This window comes from Rhincodon typus, chromosome 5 (genome assembly GCF_021869965.1).
Source record: "Rhincodon typus isolate 14 chromosome 5, sRhiTyp1.1, whole genome shotgun sequence".
NCBI lineage: Eukaryota > Metazoa > Chordata > Chondrichthyes > Orectolobiformes > Rhincodontidae > Rhincodon > Rhincodon typus.
Window position 1 is genome coordinate 7489940 of NC_063336.1, and position 24876 is coordinate 7514815.

The 24876-nt window shown below is 39.7% G+C and overlaps 1 protein-coding gene across 1 annotated transcript in view; it reads left to right on the forward strand.

The window, feature by feature from the left end:
- The window catches only part of LOC109916915 (serine/threonine-protein kinase MRCK alpha-like), a 323123-nt gene that overhangs the window by 144953 nt on the left and 153294 nt on the right, over window positions 1-24876 (forward strand). The window contains exons 12-13 of the mRNA XM_048596650.1: window positions 7189-7322; window positions 18963-19205. Coding sequence (XP_048452607.1) covers window positions 7189-7322; window positions 18963-19205 — 377 coding nt within the window. The remainder of the gene's footprint in view (window positions 1-7188; window positions 7323-18962; window positions 19206-24876) is intronic.

The following is a 24876-nucleotide window of genomic DNA, read 5'->3' on the forward strand; positions in this document are numbered from 1 at the left end:
CTGAGGAAGGGTCACCGGACCCGAGATGTTAACTCTGTTTTCTCCTCCACAGATGCTGCCAGACCTGCTGAGCTTTTCCAGCAACTTTGTTTTTGTTCCTGATTTACAGCATCCACAGTTCTTTTGGTTTTTATTTCGGTTAGGACTATATTCACTGTGGTTTAGAAAATCTCTCAAAGAAACCTTTAAAATTCTAACTGGCCTAGACTGGGTAACTACAGGAAGATATTCCCAGAACTGGGAAATCTGGAACCAAAGGTCACAATCTAAAGATACAGGGTAGACCATTTAAGACCGAGATGAGGAGAAATGTTTTTTTTCCTACTCATTTGTGGGATGTGGGCGTCGCTGGCTGGCCAGCATTTCTTGCCCATCCCGAGATGCCCTTGAGAAAGTCGTGGTGAGGTGCCTTCTTGAACTGCTGCAGTCTGCTGCCCTTGTCCTTCTAGAAGGAAGTGGTTGTGGGTTTGGAAGGTGCTGAATCAGGATCTTTGGTGAATTTCTGCAGTGCATCTTGTAGATAGTACATACTGCTGCTACTGAGTGTCGGTGGTGAAGGGAATTTCTTCACCCAGAGAGAGGGGAGTGTATGGATTTCTCTGCCACAGAAAGTAGTTGTGGCCAAAATATTGAATGTTTTCAAGATGGAGTTAGATTTAGTTCTTAGGGCTCAGGGAATCAAAGGGTATGAGGAGAAAGTGGGAACAGAACACTGAGTTAGATAATTAGCCAAGTTGAATGGTGGAGAAGGCTCGAAACGCCGAATGACCTACTGCTCCTGTTTTCTATGTTTTTCCCATGTAGAGACATTCCTTTTCACTCCTCAGTTTGGCTGCATTAGGAAAGCTCCTGCGTTACTGCAGTTGGCCTCCGTGCATCTGTATTGTAGAGGAGAAAATGCACATGGCATCCATTTTGCAGAAAGTGTGCATGTGTATGAAGAGAAGCATACTTAGCCATGATCTCGTACCTGTTTGAATACTTGTTAAAACTGTCAAATGAAGAATACTTGAGGGCTACCAGTGTCAAGGAACCTGGATCTATTTGTTGAACGTTTCCCAAAAGCAGTCAGTATCATCAGGGGATGAAAGAAGCAATCTAGACCAACCTAAAAGTGGCAGTAGTTTTGATCCTGCAAACATATGTTATTAGGATTAAACCAAGTTTAGCACAAAGGAAATTATTCACAGGGAACACTGGCAGCATTCATTGCATTTCCTTCACATACCTTTAATGGATCATATGCGAGTCAAATTGCAAATCCAACCCAAAATAATGTTTCATGATATCTGGGTTTGCAAACCTGCAGCTGAAAATTCCAGACATACAAAAGATAAATACTCTTGGGTGAGATTCTTGTCGCCAGTTATTGTTGAGATTGCTTCTTGTAGTGGCGCGTCTAGCCAGCTTTCATCTTGTGTAAAATTGCATAATTAGTAAGGTTATTTGGCAATAGAGTACCTAAGGCCAGCGTCAGTACTACACAATGCTTACAGTCACAGTTTGTGATCTTGAAGCTTGGAATGTTTTACATATGTTCATAGGATGTGAATGGCACTAGCTGGGCCAGCATCTATTGCTCATCCCTAATAACCCTGGAAAAGATGATGGTGAGCTGCCTTCTTCAACAGTTGGTCTTTAAGTTGCGGAGCATCCACTGTGCTGTTGAAAGAAATTCCATGATTTTAACCCAGAGACTATGAATGAGTTGTAATATAGTTCCATGTCAGGATGGTGTGTGTTTTAATGTTGTAGGCAGCGGTGGAGTAGCCACTTTCTGTTTTTATTTCTCTTTTCCAGCATACACAGTATTTTACTTTTATTTCAGTATCTGAAGTGTCGTGAATGGTGCTGAATGTTGTGTTAACATCAGCAAATATCCCCGCTTCTGATTTCAAGTTGGAGGAATGTCATTGGAGATAGCTGAAGGTGGTTGGACCTAGGATACTACGCTGAGGAGATGTCCTGGAGCTAAGATGACAGACCTCCAACAATGGTGGATGGTGGTATCTGGGATTTTGTTAGTATTTCTGAGAGTATAACTATCAGGCTGTTGTTTGACAAGGCTATGGGACAGCTCCTCTAATTTTGGGACAAGCCCCACATGTTGGTAAAGAGGAATTTGCAGGGTTGACCGCGCTAAGCTTTCTGTTGTTGTTGTTAAACTTTGTAGCAGTTTGATACAACTAAGTAGCTTGCTAGACCATTTTGGAGAGCAGTTAAGAGTGAACCACATTGCTGTGGATCTGAAGTCACATGTAGGCCAGGCAAGGTAAGTATGGCAGATTTCCTTCCCTAAAGGCTGTGTGTTCTTCTGATGCTTTGTTGAGCTGTTTACTGTTGTCCTGTGGCATCTCTGATTTGTGCGTGCTTGTGTAGAGAGCTTTATTCTATATCTATCTCATGTTCCTCTATATCTATCTCATGTTGTCTCTGATCTGCATTTACCCAATAGCTATCTCTGGTCTATTTCTCCTGGTGTATTCACTGCTCATAACACTGGAGAGACAAAATGCAGATTGGGTATCCGCTTTGCTGAACATCTACGTCTGTCTATGAAAATGACCCCAAACTTCCAGTTGTCTGTTATTTCAACACACCACCACATTCCTACACCAACATTTCTAATGAGGCCTGCTGCAGTGCTCCAGCGAGTCTCAGCTCAGCTCACCCCATCTTTCGCTTGGGGACCCTGCAGCATCTAAGACTGAACATCGTGTTCAATACTTTTAGTGCCTTTTTTCTATCCACCTGCACATCCTGGTCCTGTCAGTACTTTCAGTACAGCTTACCCATTCTCATACTCTTCGTCGTATTACTGCATTACATGGGTTGCTTTCCGCACAGGTTACCCGTTCTCTCCTGTTCTTAGCTGTCAATATCCCTTATTCAGCTTCTCTTCTGTCCTGGCTTATAATAAATAATCCCCTTGTCACCTATCCCTTTCATATCTGTCTCTCTGTGTTCCGTGTCAACCTATCAGCTCATATTCCCCACTAACCTCTCCCCCCCACCTATCCAATCCCTCCCAACTCTGTCTTCATCATAAATGCACTTTTCCCAGCTGCCATCAGTTCTGATGAAGATGCACTGGACTCAAAACGTAAACTCTCTTCTGCCCCCACAGATGCTGCCAGACTTGCTGAGTTTCTTCAGCAATTCCTGCTTTTATCTCTGGCCTGTATATTTGCTTGTAGTTTATAGAAAACCCGGCTTAACAAGATACCTCAAGGAAATACAATTGGGAAAAATCATTAAAACATTCACTCTTCAGAATGTCCAAAGAATTTAAGTGAAGAGCTCAATGGGTTATTATCCTGGTAATGTTGCTACATGTGCCAGTTTTGAATCAAGCAGCAAAGTTTGACCAGTTTTACACTGAAGAATATTTGTTGGCTAATTTTAACTCATTCCATAAAACAGTTAATGGATTCAACTGATGGATCATTGAGTCTTCTACATCTTCAAATGTTATAGCAGTTCTTCTGCGCATTAAATTTCAGTTTCACCTTATTTCAGACTTTAAGATTAGGAGTGTCTTTCAATTCTTCTGTCTCACCTTTGCCCTACTTCTCCTTAGTCTGCTTTCCATTAAGCCCCCAGTCTCTGAACGTGGCCCTTCAGAATGAGAAAACCCAGAATAAAATGTGAAATATTTTGACTGTAATCGCAGCCTGCTGACCCTTGTCCTCTGCATTTTTGAGTATTCAGCAATTTGCACATAGCTGGGAAGGCGCTTATGGAAGAGTAAGAAATATGCAGAGATCAGAGTGGTGAAAGAATAATTCAGTCAATGGTAGTGTATTACAGTGATATTTAGCATTGGAAATGGTACTTGTCTCAGATCAATGTAACGGAAAAGGATATTTCTAAAGAACACTTCAAAATTCCAAATCAAATCATTTTTTTATTTTAAAAATTTGGCTCAGTTTGTCAGGCATTTCATTCTTAAATCCTATGGGGAATTTGATAAAACATGACATTTTTGTGCTTTCAGAACACCATGTGTTTTCAGTTTGAGGAGAGGGGTGTCAAGGTTCTAACTGTTCTAAGAGTATTAAATCAAGTAACTGAATATGAAATATTTATATTATCAAATATGCAAAATCAGTATTTACCAATGATTCATTTACTCATGTAGAATATCGAACAAGCTTGAAAATATTTCAATTGCACTCGAGGGTGAAATTGATCTTGCCAGAAGTACAAAATAGAAGCATTGTCGTTCAGCACTCTGTTTTATGCTGCACACAATTTTCCACTAAAATCTTGAGCAAAAATAATCACCATGCTTTGTCAATATTTACAAATTTTTGCTGTGTTTGTAATACTACGGCACAGACTTTTGATGTTTTAAAAACAGTTCATATTACAGAGGAGGAAATTTGGGAGGACTTAGACAATATAATGTAGACAAACAGGAGGCTGGAAAAACACAGCAAGCCAGGCAGCATCTGGAGGAGGAGAAGTCAACCTTTCAGATATTTAGCAAATATATAAAGGTGGATAAATCTCCGGGACCTGATCTAATGTATCCAGGAAGTTGTGGGAAGTAAGAAAGGAAATTACGAGACCCCGTGCAGAAATATTTGCATCATCTACAACTACAAGTGTGGCGCCTGATGACTCGGATGGTTAACGTTGTACCTTTGTTTAAGAAAGTATGTAAGGAGAAACCAGGGAACTATACACCTGTGAGTCTGATTTTGGTTGTGGCTAGCTTGTTGGAAGTGATTATAAAAGACAGAATTTATGGACATTTAGAGTGACAAAAATTGATCAGGGATAGTCAGCATGGTTTTGTGCGAGGAAAATCATGTCTTACAAACTTGATTGAGTTTTTTGAGGAAGTTACCAAAAAAGTTGATGATGGCAGAGCAGTAGACATTGTTTATTTAGATTTTAGTAAAGCCTTTGACAAGGTTCCACATTATAGATTATTTAGTAAAGTTAGGTTACTTGGGATTCAGGGTGAGCTTGCCTATTGGATACATAATTGGTTTAATGGCAGGAGACAGAGAGTAATGGTGGAAGGTTGCTTTTCTGACTGGAGGCCTGTAACCAATGGTTTTTCCACGGGGATCAGTTCTGGATCCTCTTCTGTTTGTCATTTATATAAATGATTTGGATGAGAGTATAGAAGGCATGGTTACTAAATTTGCAGATGACGCCAAAATTGATGGCATTGTAGACAGTGAAGAAGGTTTTCTATGATTACAAAAGAAGCTTGCTCAAGGCAATGGGCTGAAAAATGGCAGATGGAGTTCAATCTGGATAAATGTGAGGTATTGTATTTTCGTGTAACAAATAAGAGTAGGGCTTATACAATTAATGGTAGGGCCTTGGATAGTGTTGTAAAACAGAGGGACCTAGGAGTGCAGGTACATAATTCTTTGAAGTTTGTGTCACATATAGGCAGGGTGGTTAAAGAAGCATTTGGCACGCTTGCCTTTATTGCTCAGTCCTTTGATTATGGGAGTTGGGAATTCATGTTGATGTTGTACAGGACATTGGTGAGGCCTCTTCTGGAATACTGTGTCCAGTTCTGGTTGCCCAGTTATAGGAAGAATACTAACAAGCTGGAGAGGGTTCAGAAGAGATTTACCAGGATGTTGCCGGGTATGGAAGGTTTGAGTTATCCAGGAAGGCCAGATAGCCTGGAACTTTTTTCACTGGAGCGTCGGAGGTTGAGAGGCAACCCGATAGAAGTTTATAAAATAATGAGAGGTATAGATAGAGTTAACGGTAGTTGTCCTTTCCCTAGGACTGGAGGATTTCAAGACTAGAGGGCACAATTTTAAGGTGAGAGGAGAGAGATTTTAAAAAGAAATGAGAGGCAATTTTTTTATGCAGAGGGTGGTTTGCATGTAGAAGGAGATTCCTGAAGAAGTGTTGGATGCGGGTACAATTACAACATTTAAAAGACATTTGGATGGATACATGAATAAGAAAGGTTTGGAGGGAAGTGGGCCAGGAGCAGGCAGGTGGGACTAGTTTGGTTTGGGATTATGTTCGGCATGGACTCGTTGGACCGAAGGGTCCATTTCCATGTTGTATGACTCTATGTAATTCTACCCCATAATGAATTTGTTAGAATAGAGTCTAGTTGGGTGAATAGTTTTATTGTGAAGTCATTTTCAGTGACTGAGAACTCAGTGAATAGGTATTTTTCTAAAATATACCCAGGAAACAATCTGGAGATTTCACAATTGCAGGTGCCATCTTGGAGTCAGCAATCTACCTCTATCTGTTTTCCGTCACGTCTTCAGGACAACAACATCTTGCTGATATTGGCTTTCCAGTAACGATGTAGGATCTGTGTGATCAAGTGACATTTTCCAGCTCTAAACACAGCTATAAAAAGAACTATATGCTGTGCCCCAATTTGGCATTATATCATTCTTGTTAGCCTCCCTGCCTCTGCTTATTTTTAATCCCTCATCGGATGTGGACTTCACTGGTAAGGCCAGCACTATTTCCCATTCCTAATTGCCCTTGAACTGACCGGCTTGCTAGGCCAATTCTGAAGGCAGTTAAGAGTCAAGCACATTGCTGTACGTCTGGAGTCATGTGTAGGCCAATAATGTAAGGAGAGCAGATTTCCTTCCCTACAGGGACATTAGTGACCAAGATTCATTTTTACAACAAGGCAATGTTTATATATTCACCATCTTTTAATTCCAGATTTTTATTGAGTTGAAATTTTGCCATCTGCCATGATAGGATTCTAATTTACATTCCCGGATCATTAGTGTGGAGTTTGGGATTACTAGTCCAGTGATATTACCACATCATCACCACTTCCCTATAAAGTTCTGAACAGGCATATTGAGCTTGATACATTAAATCTGTTTCTCTCTACATAGATGCTCCAAGAATTGCTGAGTTTCTCCAGTACTCTCTGATTGTATTTCAATTTCTAGTATCTGCAGCGATTTTGTTTTTACCTCCCCCTAATTCGTGGGGTCTGAGAACAGTGGTATTGTTGGGTTTGGTAAGGTGTTGGGGCAGCAATATTGTTGTGTTGGGTTTGGTAAGGTGCTAGGGCAGTCGTATTATTGTGTTGAGTTTGGTAAGGTGCTGGGGCAGCAGGAGTCAAGGGACAGTTAAAATGGAACAAGTTGATTTGACTGTTAAAATGACATTTCTGTGAGATCAGGCAACTAATCATACTGCAATTTGTTCCAGATTTCAGTCAGCTGGAGCAGCAGCTTGAAGAAGCAAGTCTCATCAGAAGGGATTTTGAAGATGGCTGTCGGCAAATTAAGGCACTAGAGAAGCAGATCAAATTGTCGAAGCAGGAGAAAGATGATCTTCAGAAGGTAATTGCACATTCAGGTTATATTGCTTCTGTCATTTGAGAGAAAGGTTGAGAGTCCTAGAATGGTGGCTGTGCATTTGTGAAATATGGTTTAACAGTGTTTCTTGCAAGTATTTGATAAAATATGTGTTAGGCCTAAACTTTTCATTTAATACCAATAGATCATGTGAGCTTTTATTTCTGCTTGCAACTTATGTCAACAGTGAAGAAGAAAAACTGAATAGGATCCTGTGGTAAAGAGAAAACTATCCCACCCAGTCAGTTGTAGAAATGATAAACTATATGCTGGAAACACAATGGCACTATTATCTGAAAGAATAAAGTTTCTCTAAAATTTTGGATACTCTCTCTGAACTCAACAGTGCTTTTTAAATTGAAAAAAGAGAAGTTTTCAGTTTGTGAGGATTTCACCCTGCCACCTGAAAAGTCTTGATTATTAGAATGCCTTTCAAAGGAGGATAAGACTTAGAAGCAGGAGGAGGCCATTCTTTAGACGCTGGACAGTATGCTCATTGCAATTGTAACTCCAGTATTGAAGAAGGGAGGGAGAGAGGAAACCAGGAGCTTCCAGCTTGATGTCAGTGGTAGGGAAAACACTAAAATCTCCTATAAACAATGTGACGCAGAACAATAAACTGATTCGGCAAAGTCAAGAAGGATTTAAGAAAGGGAAAACTTGTTTACCAGACTGTTGCTGTTTTTCAAGGATATAGCTAGCAAAATAGATAAGGGGGAAACCAGTGATTGTGGTGTAGTTGGATTTTCAGAAGGTTTTCAATAAAGCCCCACACAGGTTAGTAAACATAATCAGAGCATATGGCCTTGGGGACTAATATACTGGTATGCTTGGTTAAAAGAAAGAAGGAGGAATCGGAATAAATAGTTCATTCTCAGAATGGCAGGTTGTGACTGGGAGTATACCAGTGATTTTGACGTGGGGATTAAATGTAGTTTATACAAGTTTATAGTTGATAGAAAACTACATGGGTACAAGAGTCATGAGGAGAATGCAACGCTACTTCAAGTGGATTTGGAGGTGCTAACCGAGTGAGCATTAATTTGACAGATGGAATATAATTTGCATATAAGCGAAGTTACCAACTTTGATAGGATTAGCAGAAATACAGAGGATTTCTTAAATAGTGAGGCTGGGGAGCGTTGAAATTCGAAAGGACTTGGTAATTTGGATACAAGTCATTGGGGTCAAAAAGTTTTTACAGCATGGAATAAGGCATGTTGGCCCATTGTGTTCATGCCAGTCATCAAACAGACATCTGTTCTCATCCCATTTTCTAGTACGTGGCCTGGAGCCTTGAAAGCTGTCCTGCTTCAAGCGCTCATCTAAATGGTTTTAAATGTCTTGAGAGTTCCTGCCTCTATCACCCTTTCAGGCAGTGAGTTCCAGATAACCTCAACTCTTTGAAAAAATAAGTTAATGAGACAAGTCAAGACGTATTTCTTATTGGAAAAATCAACCTGTTCAGTCAGGTAATGACACACCTCTGAAGCAGGTGGGACTTAAACCTGACTTTCTGACCCAGAAGTAGGAACACTGTACCAGCACCAAGAGAACCCCAAAGACACCTTTCTTTATGGGTAAAATTTATTAGTTACTCAGTCTTTCTTATTTAAATCAACCTGTTCAGCATGTTAAGATGTACTTGTGAACTAGGTGGAATTTGAACTCGGATCCTCTGGCCCGAAAGGACACTACAACTGACTCACCACATAACCCTTCGTTACTCAGTGTTACATTTTCTAAACAACTTGTTCAAAGATGCTAGTAGACAGCTCTGGAGTAGATGGGTCTTGAACCTGGGTCTCCTGGCTCAGGGCTAGAGACATTACCACAGTGCCACAAGAGTCCTTTACTCAGTCTTACTTTTTTTTGTCTTTTACTCAGTCTTAGATATTTTCAAATTAACCTATTCAGAGATGTTATTTGCACACTACTGAAGCTGGTGGGACTTGACCTCAGGCCTCCTGGCTCAGACGTAGGGTAGGGGCACTATCACAACACCACAAGAGCCCTTTACTTAGCCTTATGTTTTTCTTTTTCTTCTTTTACTCAGTCTTACAGCTCCTTCCATGCATCAGTCCTGTGTGTTCCCCCTTTATATCTGTCCAATAAATTGATTAATCAATTAACTCTAATCTGCTTAACTGCTGGCTGATTTTTTTAAAAATTAGCATGAATATATTATGGCTGACAACCAGGGCAAGCGGGACTTGAACTCCTGATCCAGTGGTAAAGATTTACCAATATGTCACAAGGGTCCTTTTTTAAATTACTTGCAAAATTAGAGTCCCCGCTTTAAATTTTAACAAAAGTAATAAAAGTAAAGAAAATATTATAGTGCACCTAATCAGTAACAAGATTATATTTTTTCATACAACACAATTTCCCATATTCCCCTTTTTTTCTAAACAAAAGAAGTGACCAAAACCAAAATTGATTTATCCATTGTGGTTAATAACTCCTCATACCACCCAGCACCCTTCTTAAAGGATCACCGCTAAGCTCCTGGAGCAAGCATTGTTTGTGAAACAATGTGACAACTGGTGACTTGTGGCAACCACTTTGTTTTGGAAATCTCTTCTTTCTAATGTTTCCCGTATGCTAGCAAACTCAGTCCTCAATATTTTCTCAATTATCACAAATAGATTGGTTATCCATATAACATTTTTAGAATGAATTTTCTCAGATCGTATAGGATTTTCAGCAACTGAGGTACTTTTAAATTAATTACTTTATTTCTTGGCTTTCCAGGCAAATAGAAGATATTTATTATTCTTTCCCACCAAGAATATGACAAATCCTGTCATACTCGAATAACCATCTGGAAAATTAGCATATGAAGCATTGCATCGCTAAAGAGGACTAGCTTCATATTTTCTGGGTTTTCTCAGGCTGGAAACCTGAGTGTGAATTTTTCTGAATTTAATTTATTTATTGTTTTACTTGATCTCACAACTTCCACAACATTACCATGTTCCATCAGTTCTAATATGACATTACTAATAACGGTGTTATTTGAATGCATAACCAATTTGACTGTTCAGTCAAATTTCCTTCAATGGTCTTTTTCTTCCTTGAATGCATAATTGTCTTTCTGAGAGTACCTGGACAGCTTTATTGCAATGCAATTAACACTTTCCAAGTAAAAACATCAATCCAAAGTCATTTGATTTATTCTCCTTCAGGTCTAACCCTATATATTTAAAATCCTCCCCCCACCCCTCCCAAAGCCTGACTTCCAATCTTAAATTTCCTTTCCATTTTGTCTATCGGGCATTGCTCAAATTCCATAGAATCTCCTCATAGCAAAAACATCCATGCACATCATAAAGACGCGTGCCAGTTTCTTTCTGTGAAGTTGGCAGAACATTTCTGGATCTGTTTCAAAATTAAATGCAAACTCTTGTCACCCAGCTAAGAAATACCATACTCTTAATGCACCAATCAAATTATAAACACTGTTGTTTAATTCCATAATTTCCCAATCACCTTCTTTCGGTAGTTTCAAAAATATTTACCTTTGAAATTTCTTACCCTACAAAAATACAGCTTTTAAGTTTATTGACTTACATTCCCAGAAGTAAAACAAAGAACTGAAAATGCTGCAAATCTGAAACAAAACAAAAACTGCTAGAGAAACTCAGCAGGTCTGGCATTGCCTGTGGAGAGAAAGAAGAGTTAACATTTCCGGTCCAGTGACACTTCTTCAGAACCTGTACCTGAAATGTTAACTATGCTCTCTCTCCATAGATGCTGCGAGATCTGCTGAGATTCCCAGAAGTATGTTGCCAGGAGATACTACCTTCACTTTTTCTGAAACAAGGGGACCTGCTCTAAATCTTTTTTTTAATTCATTTGTGGGATGCAAGCATCACTGGCTGGGCAGCACTTTTTTATTTCCCATCCCTAGTAATCTTAATCACCAAGCTACTGTTCAAAACTACAGACCACTATTCTAGCTTTGACCTTAAATATAAGTTTATACCAGGTAGCATTTTTTCTTTTGCATGTTTATCAGTGTGATAAAGCTGGTTCTCCCTCATCTGGTACTTTAATGTATACACAAGATTCTTTCCTGTTCTCAATTTTTTTTTGTGTGTGGCCTCATTTATCAACGTATCCTCTGATTTGTTTGTAGGCACTAAAACTTCTCAATCTTAAAGGCTCGACTTCTTATGATATTACTAGACCCGGGTCTAGGCCCGAAACGTCAGCCTTCCTGCTCCTCTGATGCTGCTTGACCTGCTGTGTTCATCCAGCTCGACACCTTGTTATCTCAGATTCTCCAGCATCTGCAGTTCCTACTATCTCTGAATTAATTTACAACTTGTCTTTTTTTCTGGCCTTCATCTTTTTTCTTTATATTATTGTAGTCTGACTACATCTAGTTGCGATGTCTACAAAGTGCAAGATTAACATTGTTTTTCATGATTCCCTACTTTCAAGTCTTTTAACATTTTTTTTTCCTGATTTCATATTTTCAGATATATTTCTACAACTTTGTTAAAGTGCTGTTGGAAACTCGCTATGAGCCATGATGGTGTCCTCTTACATGGTTTAGAATATATCATGGTTTTCACTGATCTCTCCTATAAATTTGGTGCACTCATCATCCCTTGCTCCTGTAGCCTTTAATACAATTTTCAACCTGTGAGAAGATGAATGGGCAAACTGCCAATATAATTTTACGATAATTATCTTTTTTTAAATTTTAAATGCCTATTTCCTGATGCCAATGAGACCTGCTTATCATATTGATTAGAGAAGTTAAATATTGAAAAAATTAATACAATGTCCAGATTGTATAAACTGTAACTCCACTGATTTGTCAAAATAACTTGCCTTGCATTTTCCATGTCCGGTTTAATTCGGGCCGTTTTCATTGACAGCCTGCAAAACAGAAGGGTATTTCACCTGATGCTACATCTGTGCTGATAAAGTGGTTTACTCCAGCTATGTTATAGGGAATTACCATTCGTTTTAATAATTTCAACACATCCCAAACCTGAAGCAGATAGAGCTCTCAATTTTTTTAACCTTACTTCAATCTGTATTATTTCAAGCCTTGGGGTAAAATTTTATCCAGTCCACTCCACACAGTATGCATATACATCCTTCGTCCAACATAACACAATTAAATGAGCTTGTGACTAAAATGTCCGTTATTAGGTGCCAGATCAAAGGTTATTGTGGAAAATAAACACTCATGATGCAGAGGGTAACATATTGGCATAAATAGAAGATTGGCTGGCTAACAGGAAGTATAGAGTAGGAATAAGTGTGTTTTTTTCAGGTGGACAGGATGTCACGAGTAGTGTGCTACAAGGGTCAGTGCTGGGGCTTCAACTCTTTGCAATTTGTATTTGGATGAAGGGAATGAAGGGGTGATAGCTAAATTTGCTGATGACGCAAAGATAGGTAGGAAAGCAAGTTGTAAAGAGGACAGTAGGAGCCCACAAGGGGACAAGGATAAGTGAATGGGCAAACATCTGGCAAATGGAGTACAACATGGAAAGGTGTGAACTTGTCCATTTTGGCAGAAAGAATAAAAAGAACATTTTATCCAAATGGTGAGAGGTTGCAGAGCTCTGAGATTCACAGAGATCTGGGTGTCCTAGTGCATAAATTGCTGAAAGTTAGTATGTAGGTACAAGTAATCAGAAAAGCTAATAGACTGTTATGTTTTATTGAGAGGGCAATCGAAAGCAAGAGTAAAGAGCTTATGCTTCAGTTTTACAGAGTTTTAGTGAGACTGCATCTGGAGTATTGTGTACTGTTTTGGTCATTGTTCTAGGGGAATGGTGTTAATGCATTGGAAGCAGTTCAGGAAAGGTTTACCAGACTAATACCTGGAATGAACAGATTGCCTTATGAAGAAAGGCTAGATGGGCTGAGCTGAATCCTCTGGAGTTCAGAAGAGTCAAAGGTGACTTAGTTGAAACATTTCAGAGTCTGAGGGAACTTGACTGCGTGTGTGTTGAGAGGATATTTCCTTTTATGGGAGAATTTAGAACCAGAGTTCATATTTTAAAAGGAGTCCTTTTAAGACAAGGTTAAGGATTTTTGTTTTCTCTGAGGGTTGAAACTCTTTGTAATTCCCTTCCTAAAAGTTCACTGGATACAGAATCTTTAAATATTTTGAAGGCAGAGGTAGCTAGACTGTTAATGACCAAGGGATGAAAGATTATCAGGGATAAGCAAGAATGTAGAGTTGGGGTTAAAATCAGATCGACCATGATTTTATTGAATGGTTGAACTGGGTCGAAGGGCCAAGTTCCTTGATTGTATTGCCGGACAGAGTTGATGCATTAAGAATGTTACCCTGTGCTAGGTGGTGTATCTGTCTAGAGACAGGGACACAACCTCAGAACATTTAGGACTGCAATCAGGAGAAATTTCTTCACTCAGTGTGAGTGAATCTTGGGAGTTTTCTACCCCAGGCCTGAGGAAACTCAGTTATAGAATAGGACAGAAATCAATGGATTTCTGGATCACAGTGAGGGATCATCAAGGGTTATTGGGCAGTACAAGAAAGTTACACTGAGGCAGAGACCAGCCATGATCTAACATAGTGGAGCAAGGTCCAAGGGCAGTCCCTCAATGGCAATAATATCCTTCCTAATGTAAGGGGGCCAAAACAGCATACATTATTCAAAATGTGATCTGACCAAGACTCTATACAATTGAAGCAAAGCTTCACTATCCCTGCATTGTCATCCTATTGTGATAAGGACTAATGTTTCATTTGTCTTCCTAATCGCTTATTGCACCTGCATGTTAGCCTCCAGTGATTTATTGATGAAGGCATCCAGGCTCCTTTGTGCATCTACACTTGCTAATCTCTTATCACTTAAGAAAAACTGTGCTCATCTGTTTCTGCTACTAGGGTAGATAAGTTCACATGTTTTGACATTATATTCCATCTGACCACTAACTAAGTCTGTTCAAATCCTCCTTAAACTGATTTGCATCTTCCTCACAGCGTACATTCCCACCCAGCTTTGTGCCATTCATAAACTTACAAATATTATATTTGGTCCCCATATCTAACTCATTGATATACATTATGAACAGTTGGGGCCCAAGTACAGATCCTTGAGATATACCACTAATCACAACCTACCAATGTGAGAATGACCCGTTTATTCCTACACTCTGTTTTTTGCCTGTTAGTCAATCCTTAATCTCTGCAAGTATATTACCTCCTATCCCATGTGTTTAATTTTGTTAATAAGCTTCTGTGGAGAACTTTCTCAAAAGCATTCTGGAAATACATATATATTATGTCCACTGACTCCCCTTTATCAATCCTGTACATATACCAAAAAAACTTCACCATTTTTGTCAAACAATATTTTCCATTCCCAAATCTATGCTTGCTATGGCTAATCAGATCATTGTTGTACAAGTGTCCTTTTTTTTATTTGTTCATTGAATGTGTGTTGCTGGCTAGGCCAGCACTTATTGCCCAGAGGACAGTTAAGAGTCAATCATATTATTGTGGGCCTGGAGTCACATGTAGACCAGACCAGATAAGGACAACAGATTCCCTTACCTAAAAGACATTAGTGAACCGGTTGGTATTTTATGGAAGGTGGTTACACAGTCGCCATTTAGTTACTTGTTGTTCCAGATTATCATAGAATCCCCACAGTGCGGAAAGAAGCCATTCAGTTCATTGAGTCTGCATCACAGCCAGACTCAGCACCCCCATCTGATCCCCATACAGTCAGTGCTGATATAACACGTGTTTCTTCAACCCAAATTGGTTTTAACGCAATTGAAGAATTATAGAATGCTATTTGCAGAACGCAAACTTTCCCTAACTGTATTGGCTACAATGCGATTCCGTCCCCATCATTTTAAATGTCGCAGTTATCGCACGATTTTCTTATAACGCAAGATCGCGCAAGAATGGAACTGTCACATTATATCAGAACTGACTGTTTTTACCATGACCATCCACCTAACCTGCGTACCTTTGGACTGTGGGAGGAAACCCATGCAGACACAGGGAGAACATGCAAGATCCACCCAGACAGTCACCCAAGGCTGGAATCAAACCTGGGTCCCTAGCGCTGTGAGGCAGCAGTGCTAACCACTGAGCCACTGTACCACCTGATTTATATTGACTTCAGGTATCACTAACTACCATGGTGTACTTCAATTCCATAACCCCAGAACATTAGTCATTACCACCACACCCTGCCACTCCATTTATCACATCCTCAATAGTAAAGTCTAGCATTTTCCCTGCTACTGATACAAGGCTAAAAGGTCTGTTGTTCACAGTCTGTCCCCCTCCCCCAGCCTGTAAATATTTATTCTCTTCCAATCTGCAGGAACCATTTCAAAATCAATGGAATTTAATGATAATTACCAATGCACCTACCATCTCCAGAGCTAATTCTATCAGCACCCCGGAATGTGAAATATTAAGTCCTGGGTATTTATCAATCTTGTCCAGTCCCATTAGTTTCTCTCACATTACCTTCTTACTAATACTAATTTCTTTCAGTTCCTCATTCTCCATAATCTCTTGGATCTCTAATTCTGCAAGATTTCTTGTATCTTGCACAGTGACGACAGACACAAAGTAATAACTATACATTTTTGTCATTTCTCTATTCCTCATTATAAATAACCCTGACTCTGCCTGTAACAGACCCACATTTGTGTTAGTGAAATTTTCCTTTATAACATACCTAATACAGCTTTACAGTCTGTTCTATGTTTTTCCCTAGTTATTTTATATTTATTGAAGTTGACTTGGTAAACAAGCATTATTTCTGAAAGCCTGTACTCCAAGCAGAGAGTATGCTGATTAAATCAGGAATTAGTTAATTGATGATAAAGTCTGAATGTGTTAATTTACTAAGTTAGATTTGTCCTGCTATTTGTAATTTGGATAATCTTCCATATAATTGGTTGGATACCAGATTCATCAGGGCTGAAGTCTCAGAGAAAATTCAAAGAACTTTCAAGGCATCAAATGAGACCATCCAAAAAATGCTTTAAAAATGGGTATTTAGCCTACTACAAAGATGCATAAAGAATAGGAAGATCTAGATAAGGTGAGAAGGTGTAATGGGAAGACAGTGGTTCGCCAACATGGTAATTGAACTGTTAAGTTTCATTTATTGTGGCTAACTAGGGTTGACCACAAACTTTCAGAATTTGAGAGGTTAACGGAAGGTGATGAGACACGCTCTACCTTACATATCCATGTTTTTGACAGTTCTCAGGAGCAAAAAATGGGTAACAGTAGCAACATGGGTGCAAATTGGCTAGGAACAGACAATAATGGTTAACAAGTTTTTTTTGGGCTGGAACAATATTGGTAGTGGAGTTGCTCAGGAGTTGGTATTGGGAGCATTGCTTTTCCTGTTAATTATGAATGATCTAGATCTTGGTGCATAGAACACAATTTCAAAGTTTGTGGATGACCCAAAACTCGGGAGAATTGTAAGCTGTGGAGGACAGTGTGGAACTTTAAAAATATTTACACCTTGGTGGAGTGGGCGAACACATTGACAAATGAAGTTCAGTGCGAAGAAATATCAGACGATGCACTTTGGTATAAAGAACATGGAGAGATGATTCAAAATAAAAGGTACTATTCTAAAGGATGTGCAGGAACAGAGAGACCTGAGAGTATATGTATGTAAGTCATTAAAGGTGGCAGAACAAGTGGAGAGCGCTGTTAATAAAGTATACTTGCCGAAGAAGCAAATTCAGAATGAGCCATGTCATGCAAATCCCATGATGATTTAATCTTCCCTGAATCTGGCCTTCCTTGACAGCCTGTCATGAAAATCTGTGTAGCCAATTCAAAATAGTTTATTAATATGAATCCATTCTGAATTGAAAGTCATTTCCCAAAAGTCCTTAACATGCCAATGCTCTTAAAATATTGTCATTGTCTTAACACTCATGGATGATGGATTTTAACGAACTGGGAGTGTCAAATAGTAGCCTGTTTAGCCTTAGAAAAGATTACATTTATAAGAGAAGATATCCACGTATTACCATTGGTATCTAGCTGATTGATGTACATCGTATATTGTTTACATTTTAACTGGAAGTACACTGACAGGTTTTCTAGATTACACAGAAAACATTGTTGCATGTATGATGTTTCTAAAATAGTTATGCTTTAGGACTATCTGCTTAATTTCAGAGAAAATTGTGCAGTGACAGGGATCATGTTCTGAATTCTGCCTTGCAACAAACTTAGGTGTTTTGGATTGAAGGGTAATTCACGTTGTCTTACTGGGAAGAAGGTGTGAGGTATCTTCACCTTCTTCGGCAGTCCGTTAGGATTGGGGATGATTTTCTTCCCCTTTGATCTTGTGAGTTCCAACACTAGATCCATATACCCTGCTGCAGGTGGAGGATGTGGTGTTGGTGAACCAGATGGATGAAACACTCAGATTTTCACATTTTCCTTCCACTGCTTGCACTTGGCTTCAACCTGCACTTGTTGGAGACACTTAAAATGGTTGGCTCCTTTGTGGATGCTTCTTCTCCAGTTCAGGCAGTCTTGAGCAAAAGATTTCCACAAGTCAGTGAGGATATGCATTTTGTAGGTAATGACCAGCTAGGCTGACTATGCAAAGACTGTTCGTCTCAAAGTTATAGGGAAATGTTAGGATAGATTTTGCTGATGATTATAATTTAAGCTGTCCATTTAGTTCCATGATGGAAGATAAAGGTAAGAAGGTAAGGTAATTATTCTGCATTTGTATCTTGATAGAAGGTGCTTCATGTTCCATGTAAATGGGCATTGAGAAGGAAATGGATCATTGAAATCCACTGTATTATTAATTTTCTTAAGATATTATTGAAACTCACAGACAGATCAGCCTGCTAGAATATGGGAGATAGCATCACAGAAACGCTGAATTGTTCCAGTGCAGAGGGAGGCTATTCACCCATTCTGTCTACATTGGTGGTCTGAACATTTTAACTTCTTGCCACTCTCCTACCATTTCCCCACAACCCCACACATTGTTTCTGTTTAATTAATCATCCATTGCCCTTTTGAATGCCTCAATTGCACCTGCCTCCATCAGACTTTCAGGTTGAACAGTCCATACCCTAACTGCACACTAATTGGTAACTCTTATGATTTTTGGCTAAGTGTCAATTTCAATGAGTTTCTTGGAGGGTTTCTCTCAACCTCATCTTACCAAACTTGCCTCATAAAAAAAATGAAAATGAAAACAAAACACTAGAAATCCAGCATCAGTTGAGAGATAAACAATTACAATTTCAGGCTGATGATAAACTCTTATTCTTTTATGGCAGCATTAACAAAAACAAAGTGGTTTATTTGAAGCAGAGTTATTTGTGCGAATACTGCGTTGCAAATGTAAGTCATATTGGGTAACAATTAGTTCATACAGAATGGATTTACACTTCCACTTTAATGAGCTCTCGGATGGTTTTCAACACAGTGTTTTGTTAATTTCGTTCTCACATGCTGTTGGGACATATTAACTCCCATCCTGTGTGCTGTTGTTCTCCTTTGCTGTTTAAGTAATTTGTTTCTTAATGAGTTTATAATGCTAACATGGCCCATTAATCTTCAAATGTCTTTAAATTGTGCCCTCAATGCAGGAAATGTTTGAGTCCAATGAAAGGTTGAAATTACAAACCAAAGAACTTAAAGATGCCCATAGTCAGCGTAAACTGGCCATGCAGGAATTCTCAGATATGAATGAGAAGGTCACAGAACTGCGTTCCCAGAAACAAAGGCTTTCCCGACAGCTCCGGGACAAAGAGGAGGAGATGGAAGTAATAATGCAGAAGACTGAGAGTTTGCGCCAAGATCTACGGAGAATGGAGCGAGCCAAAAAAGAGGTATGTTTAATTTTCAATTTTGGGTCAGGATTGTGGTCAAGTTGTTGATTTTGGCAGCAGTTGCTTTTCATTTAACATTCCACTGCTATTGTTTAGGAGCCACAAGAGCAATGTTTTGTGGCGGACACTAGAAGTTAAGAGCGTAAGGAAACAGAAGATTTTGTGTGGTATTGCAGCACTGAGAACTGTTCTCTGCCCACGATTAGAAGATAGGAAATAGAGGCAGGACTAGGTCAATTGACCTCTCAGGTTCGGCCCACCATTCCAGGCTGTGTGTAAATTAAGTTCCCAATGACTACTCATTTGTCCTCGCTTCATCCAGCTCTAATTTTCAGCTCTGATTTATACCTTGCCCTACATTATCACTACAGATTTGGTGGCCTTTTAAATAATGCCTATCAATGTCTGCTGACACTTTTTGTCTTGCAGCTGTACCAAAACTGATTCTTCATCTTGACCTTCCAATCTAAGGTCCTCTTGAACTACTGTTCTGATCTCATCCTTTATTCACTGTTTTATCCCAATCCTGTCATTTTTTGTCTATCTTCCTGAAATGTCAAATACCTTGCCTTTACTTCTGTACATTTATTTTAGCAATCTGCTATGCTTATCTGCAAATATGATGTACTCTGAGGCAGTGGCTTAAACATGCAAAAAAAGGTCCAGTTCCTTGGTAGCTGCAAGAGTGAGTAAGGTTTCTTCTGCTCACCAGGGTTTTGAATGTTACAAGGAGGACATGTGAATTATGATGTTGCTGTGATTTATCCATTTATCTGTTAATTCCCTTACCTCCTTTCACAGACACTGAATCTGAAATATGATTACATCAATGAATAAAGGGGATGTTGGTTACTTGATCGATTGATTGATTTTTACTGCCATGTGTACCGAAATACAGTGAAAAGCTTTGTTCACGAGTGGTACAAGCAGCTCACAGCAAGCAAAGGATGTACAGATCAAAAAGACTGTGAGGCATACAGGTTACATTGCAAGTTACATTATTTGAGGCTAGAGTCCATTCAACAGTCTGATAACGGCCGGAAAGAAGCTGTTCCTGAATCTGCTTGTACATGTGTTCAGGCTTCTGTATGTTCTGCCTGATGGAAGAGGCTGTCGGAGGTATTACCAGGGTGTGATGGGTCTTTGATGATACTGGCCACCTTACCGCGGCAGCGAGCCATGTAAATAGAGTCCATGGATGGAAGGTTGGCTTCCGTGATGGTCTGGGCTGTGCACACCACCTTCTGTAGTTTCTTACGGTCCTGGGCAGAGCAGTTGCCATACCAGGCTGTTATGCACCTGGACAGTACGCTTTCAACGATGCATCTGTGGAAGTTGGTGAGGGACCTTATGGACATGCCAAATTTCCTGAGCCACCTGAGGAAGAAGAGGAGTTGTTGTGCCTTCTAGACTGTCGCATTTACATGGGAAGTCCAGGACAGGTCGTCAGTTATCGTCAGTCTGAGGAACTTGATGCTCTTAACCCTGTCAACCTCAGTTCCATTGATGTAGATGGGGCGTGTTCTCCTCCTTTCTTTCTGAAGTCAATGATCAGTTCTTTAGTTTTGCCAATGTTGAGAGAGAGATTGTTTTCATGGCACCAAGTCCCCAAGCCCTCTATCCTCCTTTAGTATTTTGACTCATTGTTGTTAGACACCATGATTAGAAATTGAGGAATAGGAAAGAGAGCGCTTGACTTCACATGTACCCCTTCTAAAACTTAAACCCGTGCTAACTTAAGGAATTCTTTCCACAAGTTATGCTGTTAATCTTTATTGCTACCAGAAACGTAGACATATTTTGTACTCGTAGAATATATCAGACCTGAAAATCTCCTGCAATGTTCTCAGGTGTGAGTCATCAGTCATTTGTGGAACATACTTTTTTAATAATTTTTGGGAAGGAGAGAGAGAAAAACATACGCATTATTTGACTTGTTCTCACACCTCGTTTTAAGTAAAGAAGAATGGCATTAAATTTTGTTGTTTTGTGACTAAAAGTAGGAGAAGAGCATTTGTATACAGTACTTACTATGTAATGATGGGACTGTTCAGAATTTAACAATATTGTACAAATGATCCAGTAGTTTGTAACTGGAATCCATTTGGAATCCTGATAAAACTATGTAACATTATTCAACAGGTTCTAAGGCCACTTATCTATTGCAACACTCTGTTATGATCTTAACTGATGATAATACTAAACAAATCAGATCCAAAAAAGAAACTTAGCTTGATAAATCATAGATTTAAATTTTGCAGTTGGTTAGTATTAGTCTCTGAAGCATATTTACACGACGCTGCAGATAATCTTTAACAACAGAATATTGTTCATTATACAAGAATAATAATCAAAGATCTATACTTATATATACAGAATCATGGGAAGGTACAGCATGGAGACAGACCCTTCAGGCCAATTCGTCTATGCCAACCAGATATCCTAAATTAATCTAGTCCCATTTGCCCGCATTTGGCCCATATCCCTCTCAACCCTTCCTATTCATTTACTCATCCAGATGCTTTTTAAATGTTGTAATTGTACCAGCCTCCACCACCTCCTCTGGTAGCTCATTCTATACACGCACCACCCTCTGGGCAAAAACGTTGCTGTTAGGTCCCTTTTAAATCTTTCCCTTCTTATCTTAAACCTATGCCCTCTAGTTTTGGACTCCCCTACCCTAGGGAAAAGACCTTGGCTATTCATCCTATCCATGCCCCTCATGATTTTATAAACTTCTATAAGGTCACCCCTCAGCCTCCGACACCCCAGGAAATATAGCCCTGGGCTATTCAGTCTCTTCATATAGCTCAAACCTTCCAACCTTCGCAATATCCTTGTAAATCTTTTCTGAACCTTTTCAAGTTTCACAACGTCTTTCCTATAGCAGGGAGACCAGAATTGAACTCATTATTCCAGCAATGGCCTAGCCAATATCCTGTACGGCTGCAACACGACCTCCCAGCTCATATACTCAATGCACTGACCAATAAAGGCAAGCATACCAAATGCTTTCTTCACTATCCTGTCTACCTGTGACTCCACTTTCAAGAATCTATGAAAGTGTAACCCAAGGTCTCTTTGTTTGGCAGCATTCCCTGGCACCTTATCATTAAGTATATAAGTTCTGCCTTGACTTGCCTTTCCAAAATGCAATACCTTGCACTTATCTAGATTAACCTCTATCTGCCACTCCAGCGCATTGGCCCATCTGATCAAGATCCCATTGTACTCTGAGGTAATCTTCTTGGCTGTCCACTACACCATCAATTTTGGTGTCATCTGCAAATTTACTAACCATACTTCCTGCAGTCACACCCGGACATATAAATGACAAAAACCAGTGATCATAATTCTACTGGTTTTAAAATAGTGATGGAATAGGGTATTTCTGATCTAAAAGTTAAAGTTCTAAATTGGAGAAAGGTTAATTTTGACGATGTTAGGCAATAACTTTCAAAAATTGATTCGGGGCGGATATTTGCAGGTAAAGGGACAACAGAAAATGGGATGTCTTCAAAAATGAGATAATGAGAGTCCAGCAACAGTACGTACTTGTTAGGTTGAAGGGTAAGGCTGGTAGGTGTAGGGAATGCTGGGTGACTAGAGAAATTGAGGTTCTGGTCAAGATAAAGAAGGAAACATATGTCAGGTGTAGACAGCAGTGATTGAGTGAGTCCCACGATGTCTGTAAGGGCAGAAGGAGTATACTTAAGAAGGAAATCGGGAGGGGAAGAAAGGGCACATGAGATAGCTTTGGCAAATAGGTTTAAGGACAATCCAAATAAATTAAGGACAAAAGAGTAACTAGGGAGAGGATAGGGTCCCTTAAAGATCAGCAAGGCTGCCTATGTATGGAGCCTCTGGAGATGGGGGAGATACTAAACGAGTATTTTGCATGTGTTTACTGTGGAGAAGGATATGGAAGCTAGAGAACTTGGGGAAATAAATAGCGATATCTTGAAAAGTGCCCATATTACAGAGGGAGGAGGTGCTGGACATCTTAAGATGCATAAAAATGCACAGAACTTTGTGGGAAGCTAGTGAAGTGATTGCTGTGTAAGACAGTTAGAAAATTCTGAATATAAACAGCTCTGTTCCTGTACACTATTGTTTAAGAGATATGAGATTCTTTTTCAAGTTCTCTTAGCTAGAAAATCCACAAATCTAAAGCGCTTCAGCTATGGTGAGACATTACCTCTGCTTTCTCTCCACAGATGCTGGTTCCCTGAACTAAATATTTGACTCTTTTACTAGGAGAAACTGTTCTCCCTTTAGAACTAAACTCTTGATTCTTCTGCATTGAACTAAACACTAAAACTATGACTTTTTAGTCTTTTGTAATCGCAGCAGTATACATATTCCATCCATTAACACTGCCAAGCATCAAGTTTTTTTTTGGAAATCGATGCACTTCAGTCACTGTTTCAAATGACTTCCTGACCTGATTTTTAAAACTACCTTCACAAAATTGACCCACATCCATATACCTCAGTTTTAATATCCAAATCCCAAATACAATATGTATATGTTATTACATCTTCCAGCACAATTCCCCCAGATTCCAAGTTTTGGATATTCCCATACACCACTCACTTCCTTTCATAAATTGGCCCCATGTCAGCTGACCCTTTTCAGTTCTTCTTTATCAGTTGTATAAACCTTGACTTCACACCCATTGGAGAATCCACTGTTTCGGTTCTTTCAGAGATCTCTCCTACTATACCTGGGGGCCAGAGTTTCTAGTGAGTGGCAATCCCATGCAGATTGCCCTCTTGGCATTCTTTTATCTGGAGGAAGGGAACTCTGCATTTCTGAGAGAGATTCCACTTGGGTCTTTTGTAGCATAGAATTGTCAGAGGAGGGCAATCCTGTCCTATTTTCACAGCAGTCAGCTGCTGTAACTTGAAATTTAAAGGTCCTGACTTTGATACTTTGATACCTGCCGTAAAAATGCAAACACCCAAGTTAAGAATGATGTTCAGGTGCTGTATAGGTTGCATACCAGATGGATTGGATAGAGGGCCACGGAAGTAGGATGTGAGCTCAGGACGGAGTAGGACGCCAGGTGCATGGGGTGCTAACTGGGTATTGTGCCAATAAGGTGAGGTGCCAGCTGGACAGGGTACCAGCTCGGGTATGGGTAGGGCTGAAGAAATTTGGTCTGGTGGGGTCTGACAGTGAGATTATGGGAGGAGGTGGGCCTCAGATCTGGTGGAGGCAGAATCTGATGAGGTTGCACTGGGTCCAGTTGGAGTCTCAGTTGGTCTGATCTGGTGCAGGGTTTCAGTGTGTCGGGTCCAGCAGGGATCTTGGTGGGTAGAGTCTCCAGTGAGTCAGGTCTGGCAGTGGCAGGATTTGGTCTGGCAGATGGACCATTTGGGTTCTGGGCATAGAAGAATTGGCCAATGGAAAATCCAATTTCCCACAATGGGGACTCCACAGGGTCCTAATGTGCAACTCCCATCTACGCTGCAGTTACAACTGTCTGGCCAGTGGAAAAAAAACACTGGGTTTTAATCCCCAATTCCCATTGCTTCAGTATTTGTAGAAGTCTTTCATTCAGAACTTTATTCAGGACTTTTGGAAATTTAATCCTGAATGCGGAATATTACTGAAATTCCTTTGAAGGATTTGATGGTTTGGCGGTTCTATTGTAAAGTTGGTTTAA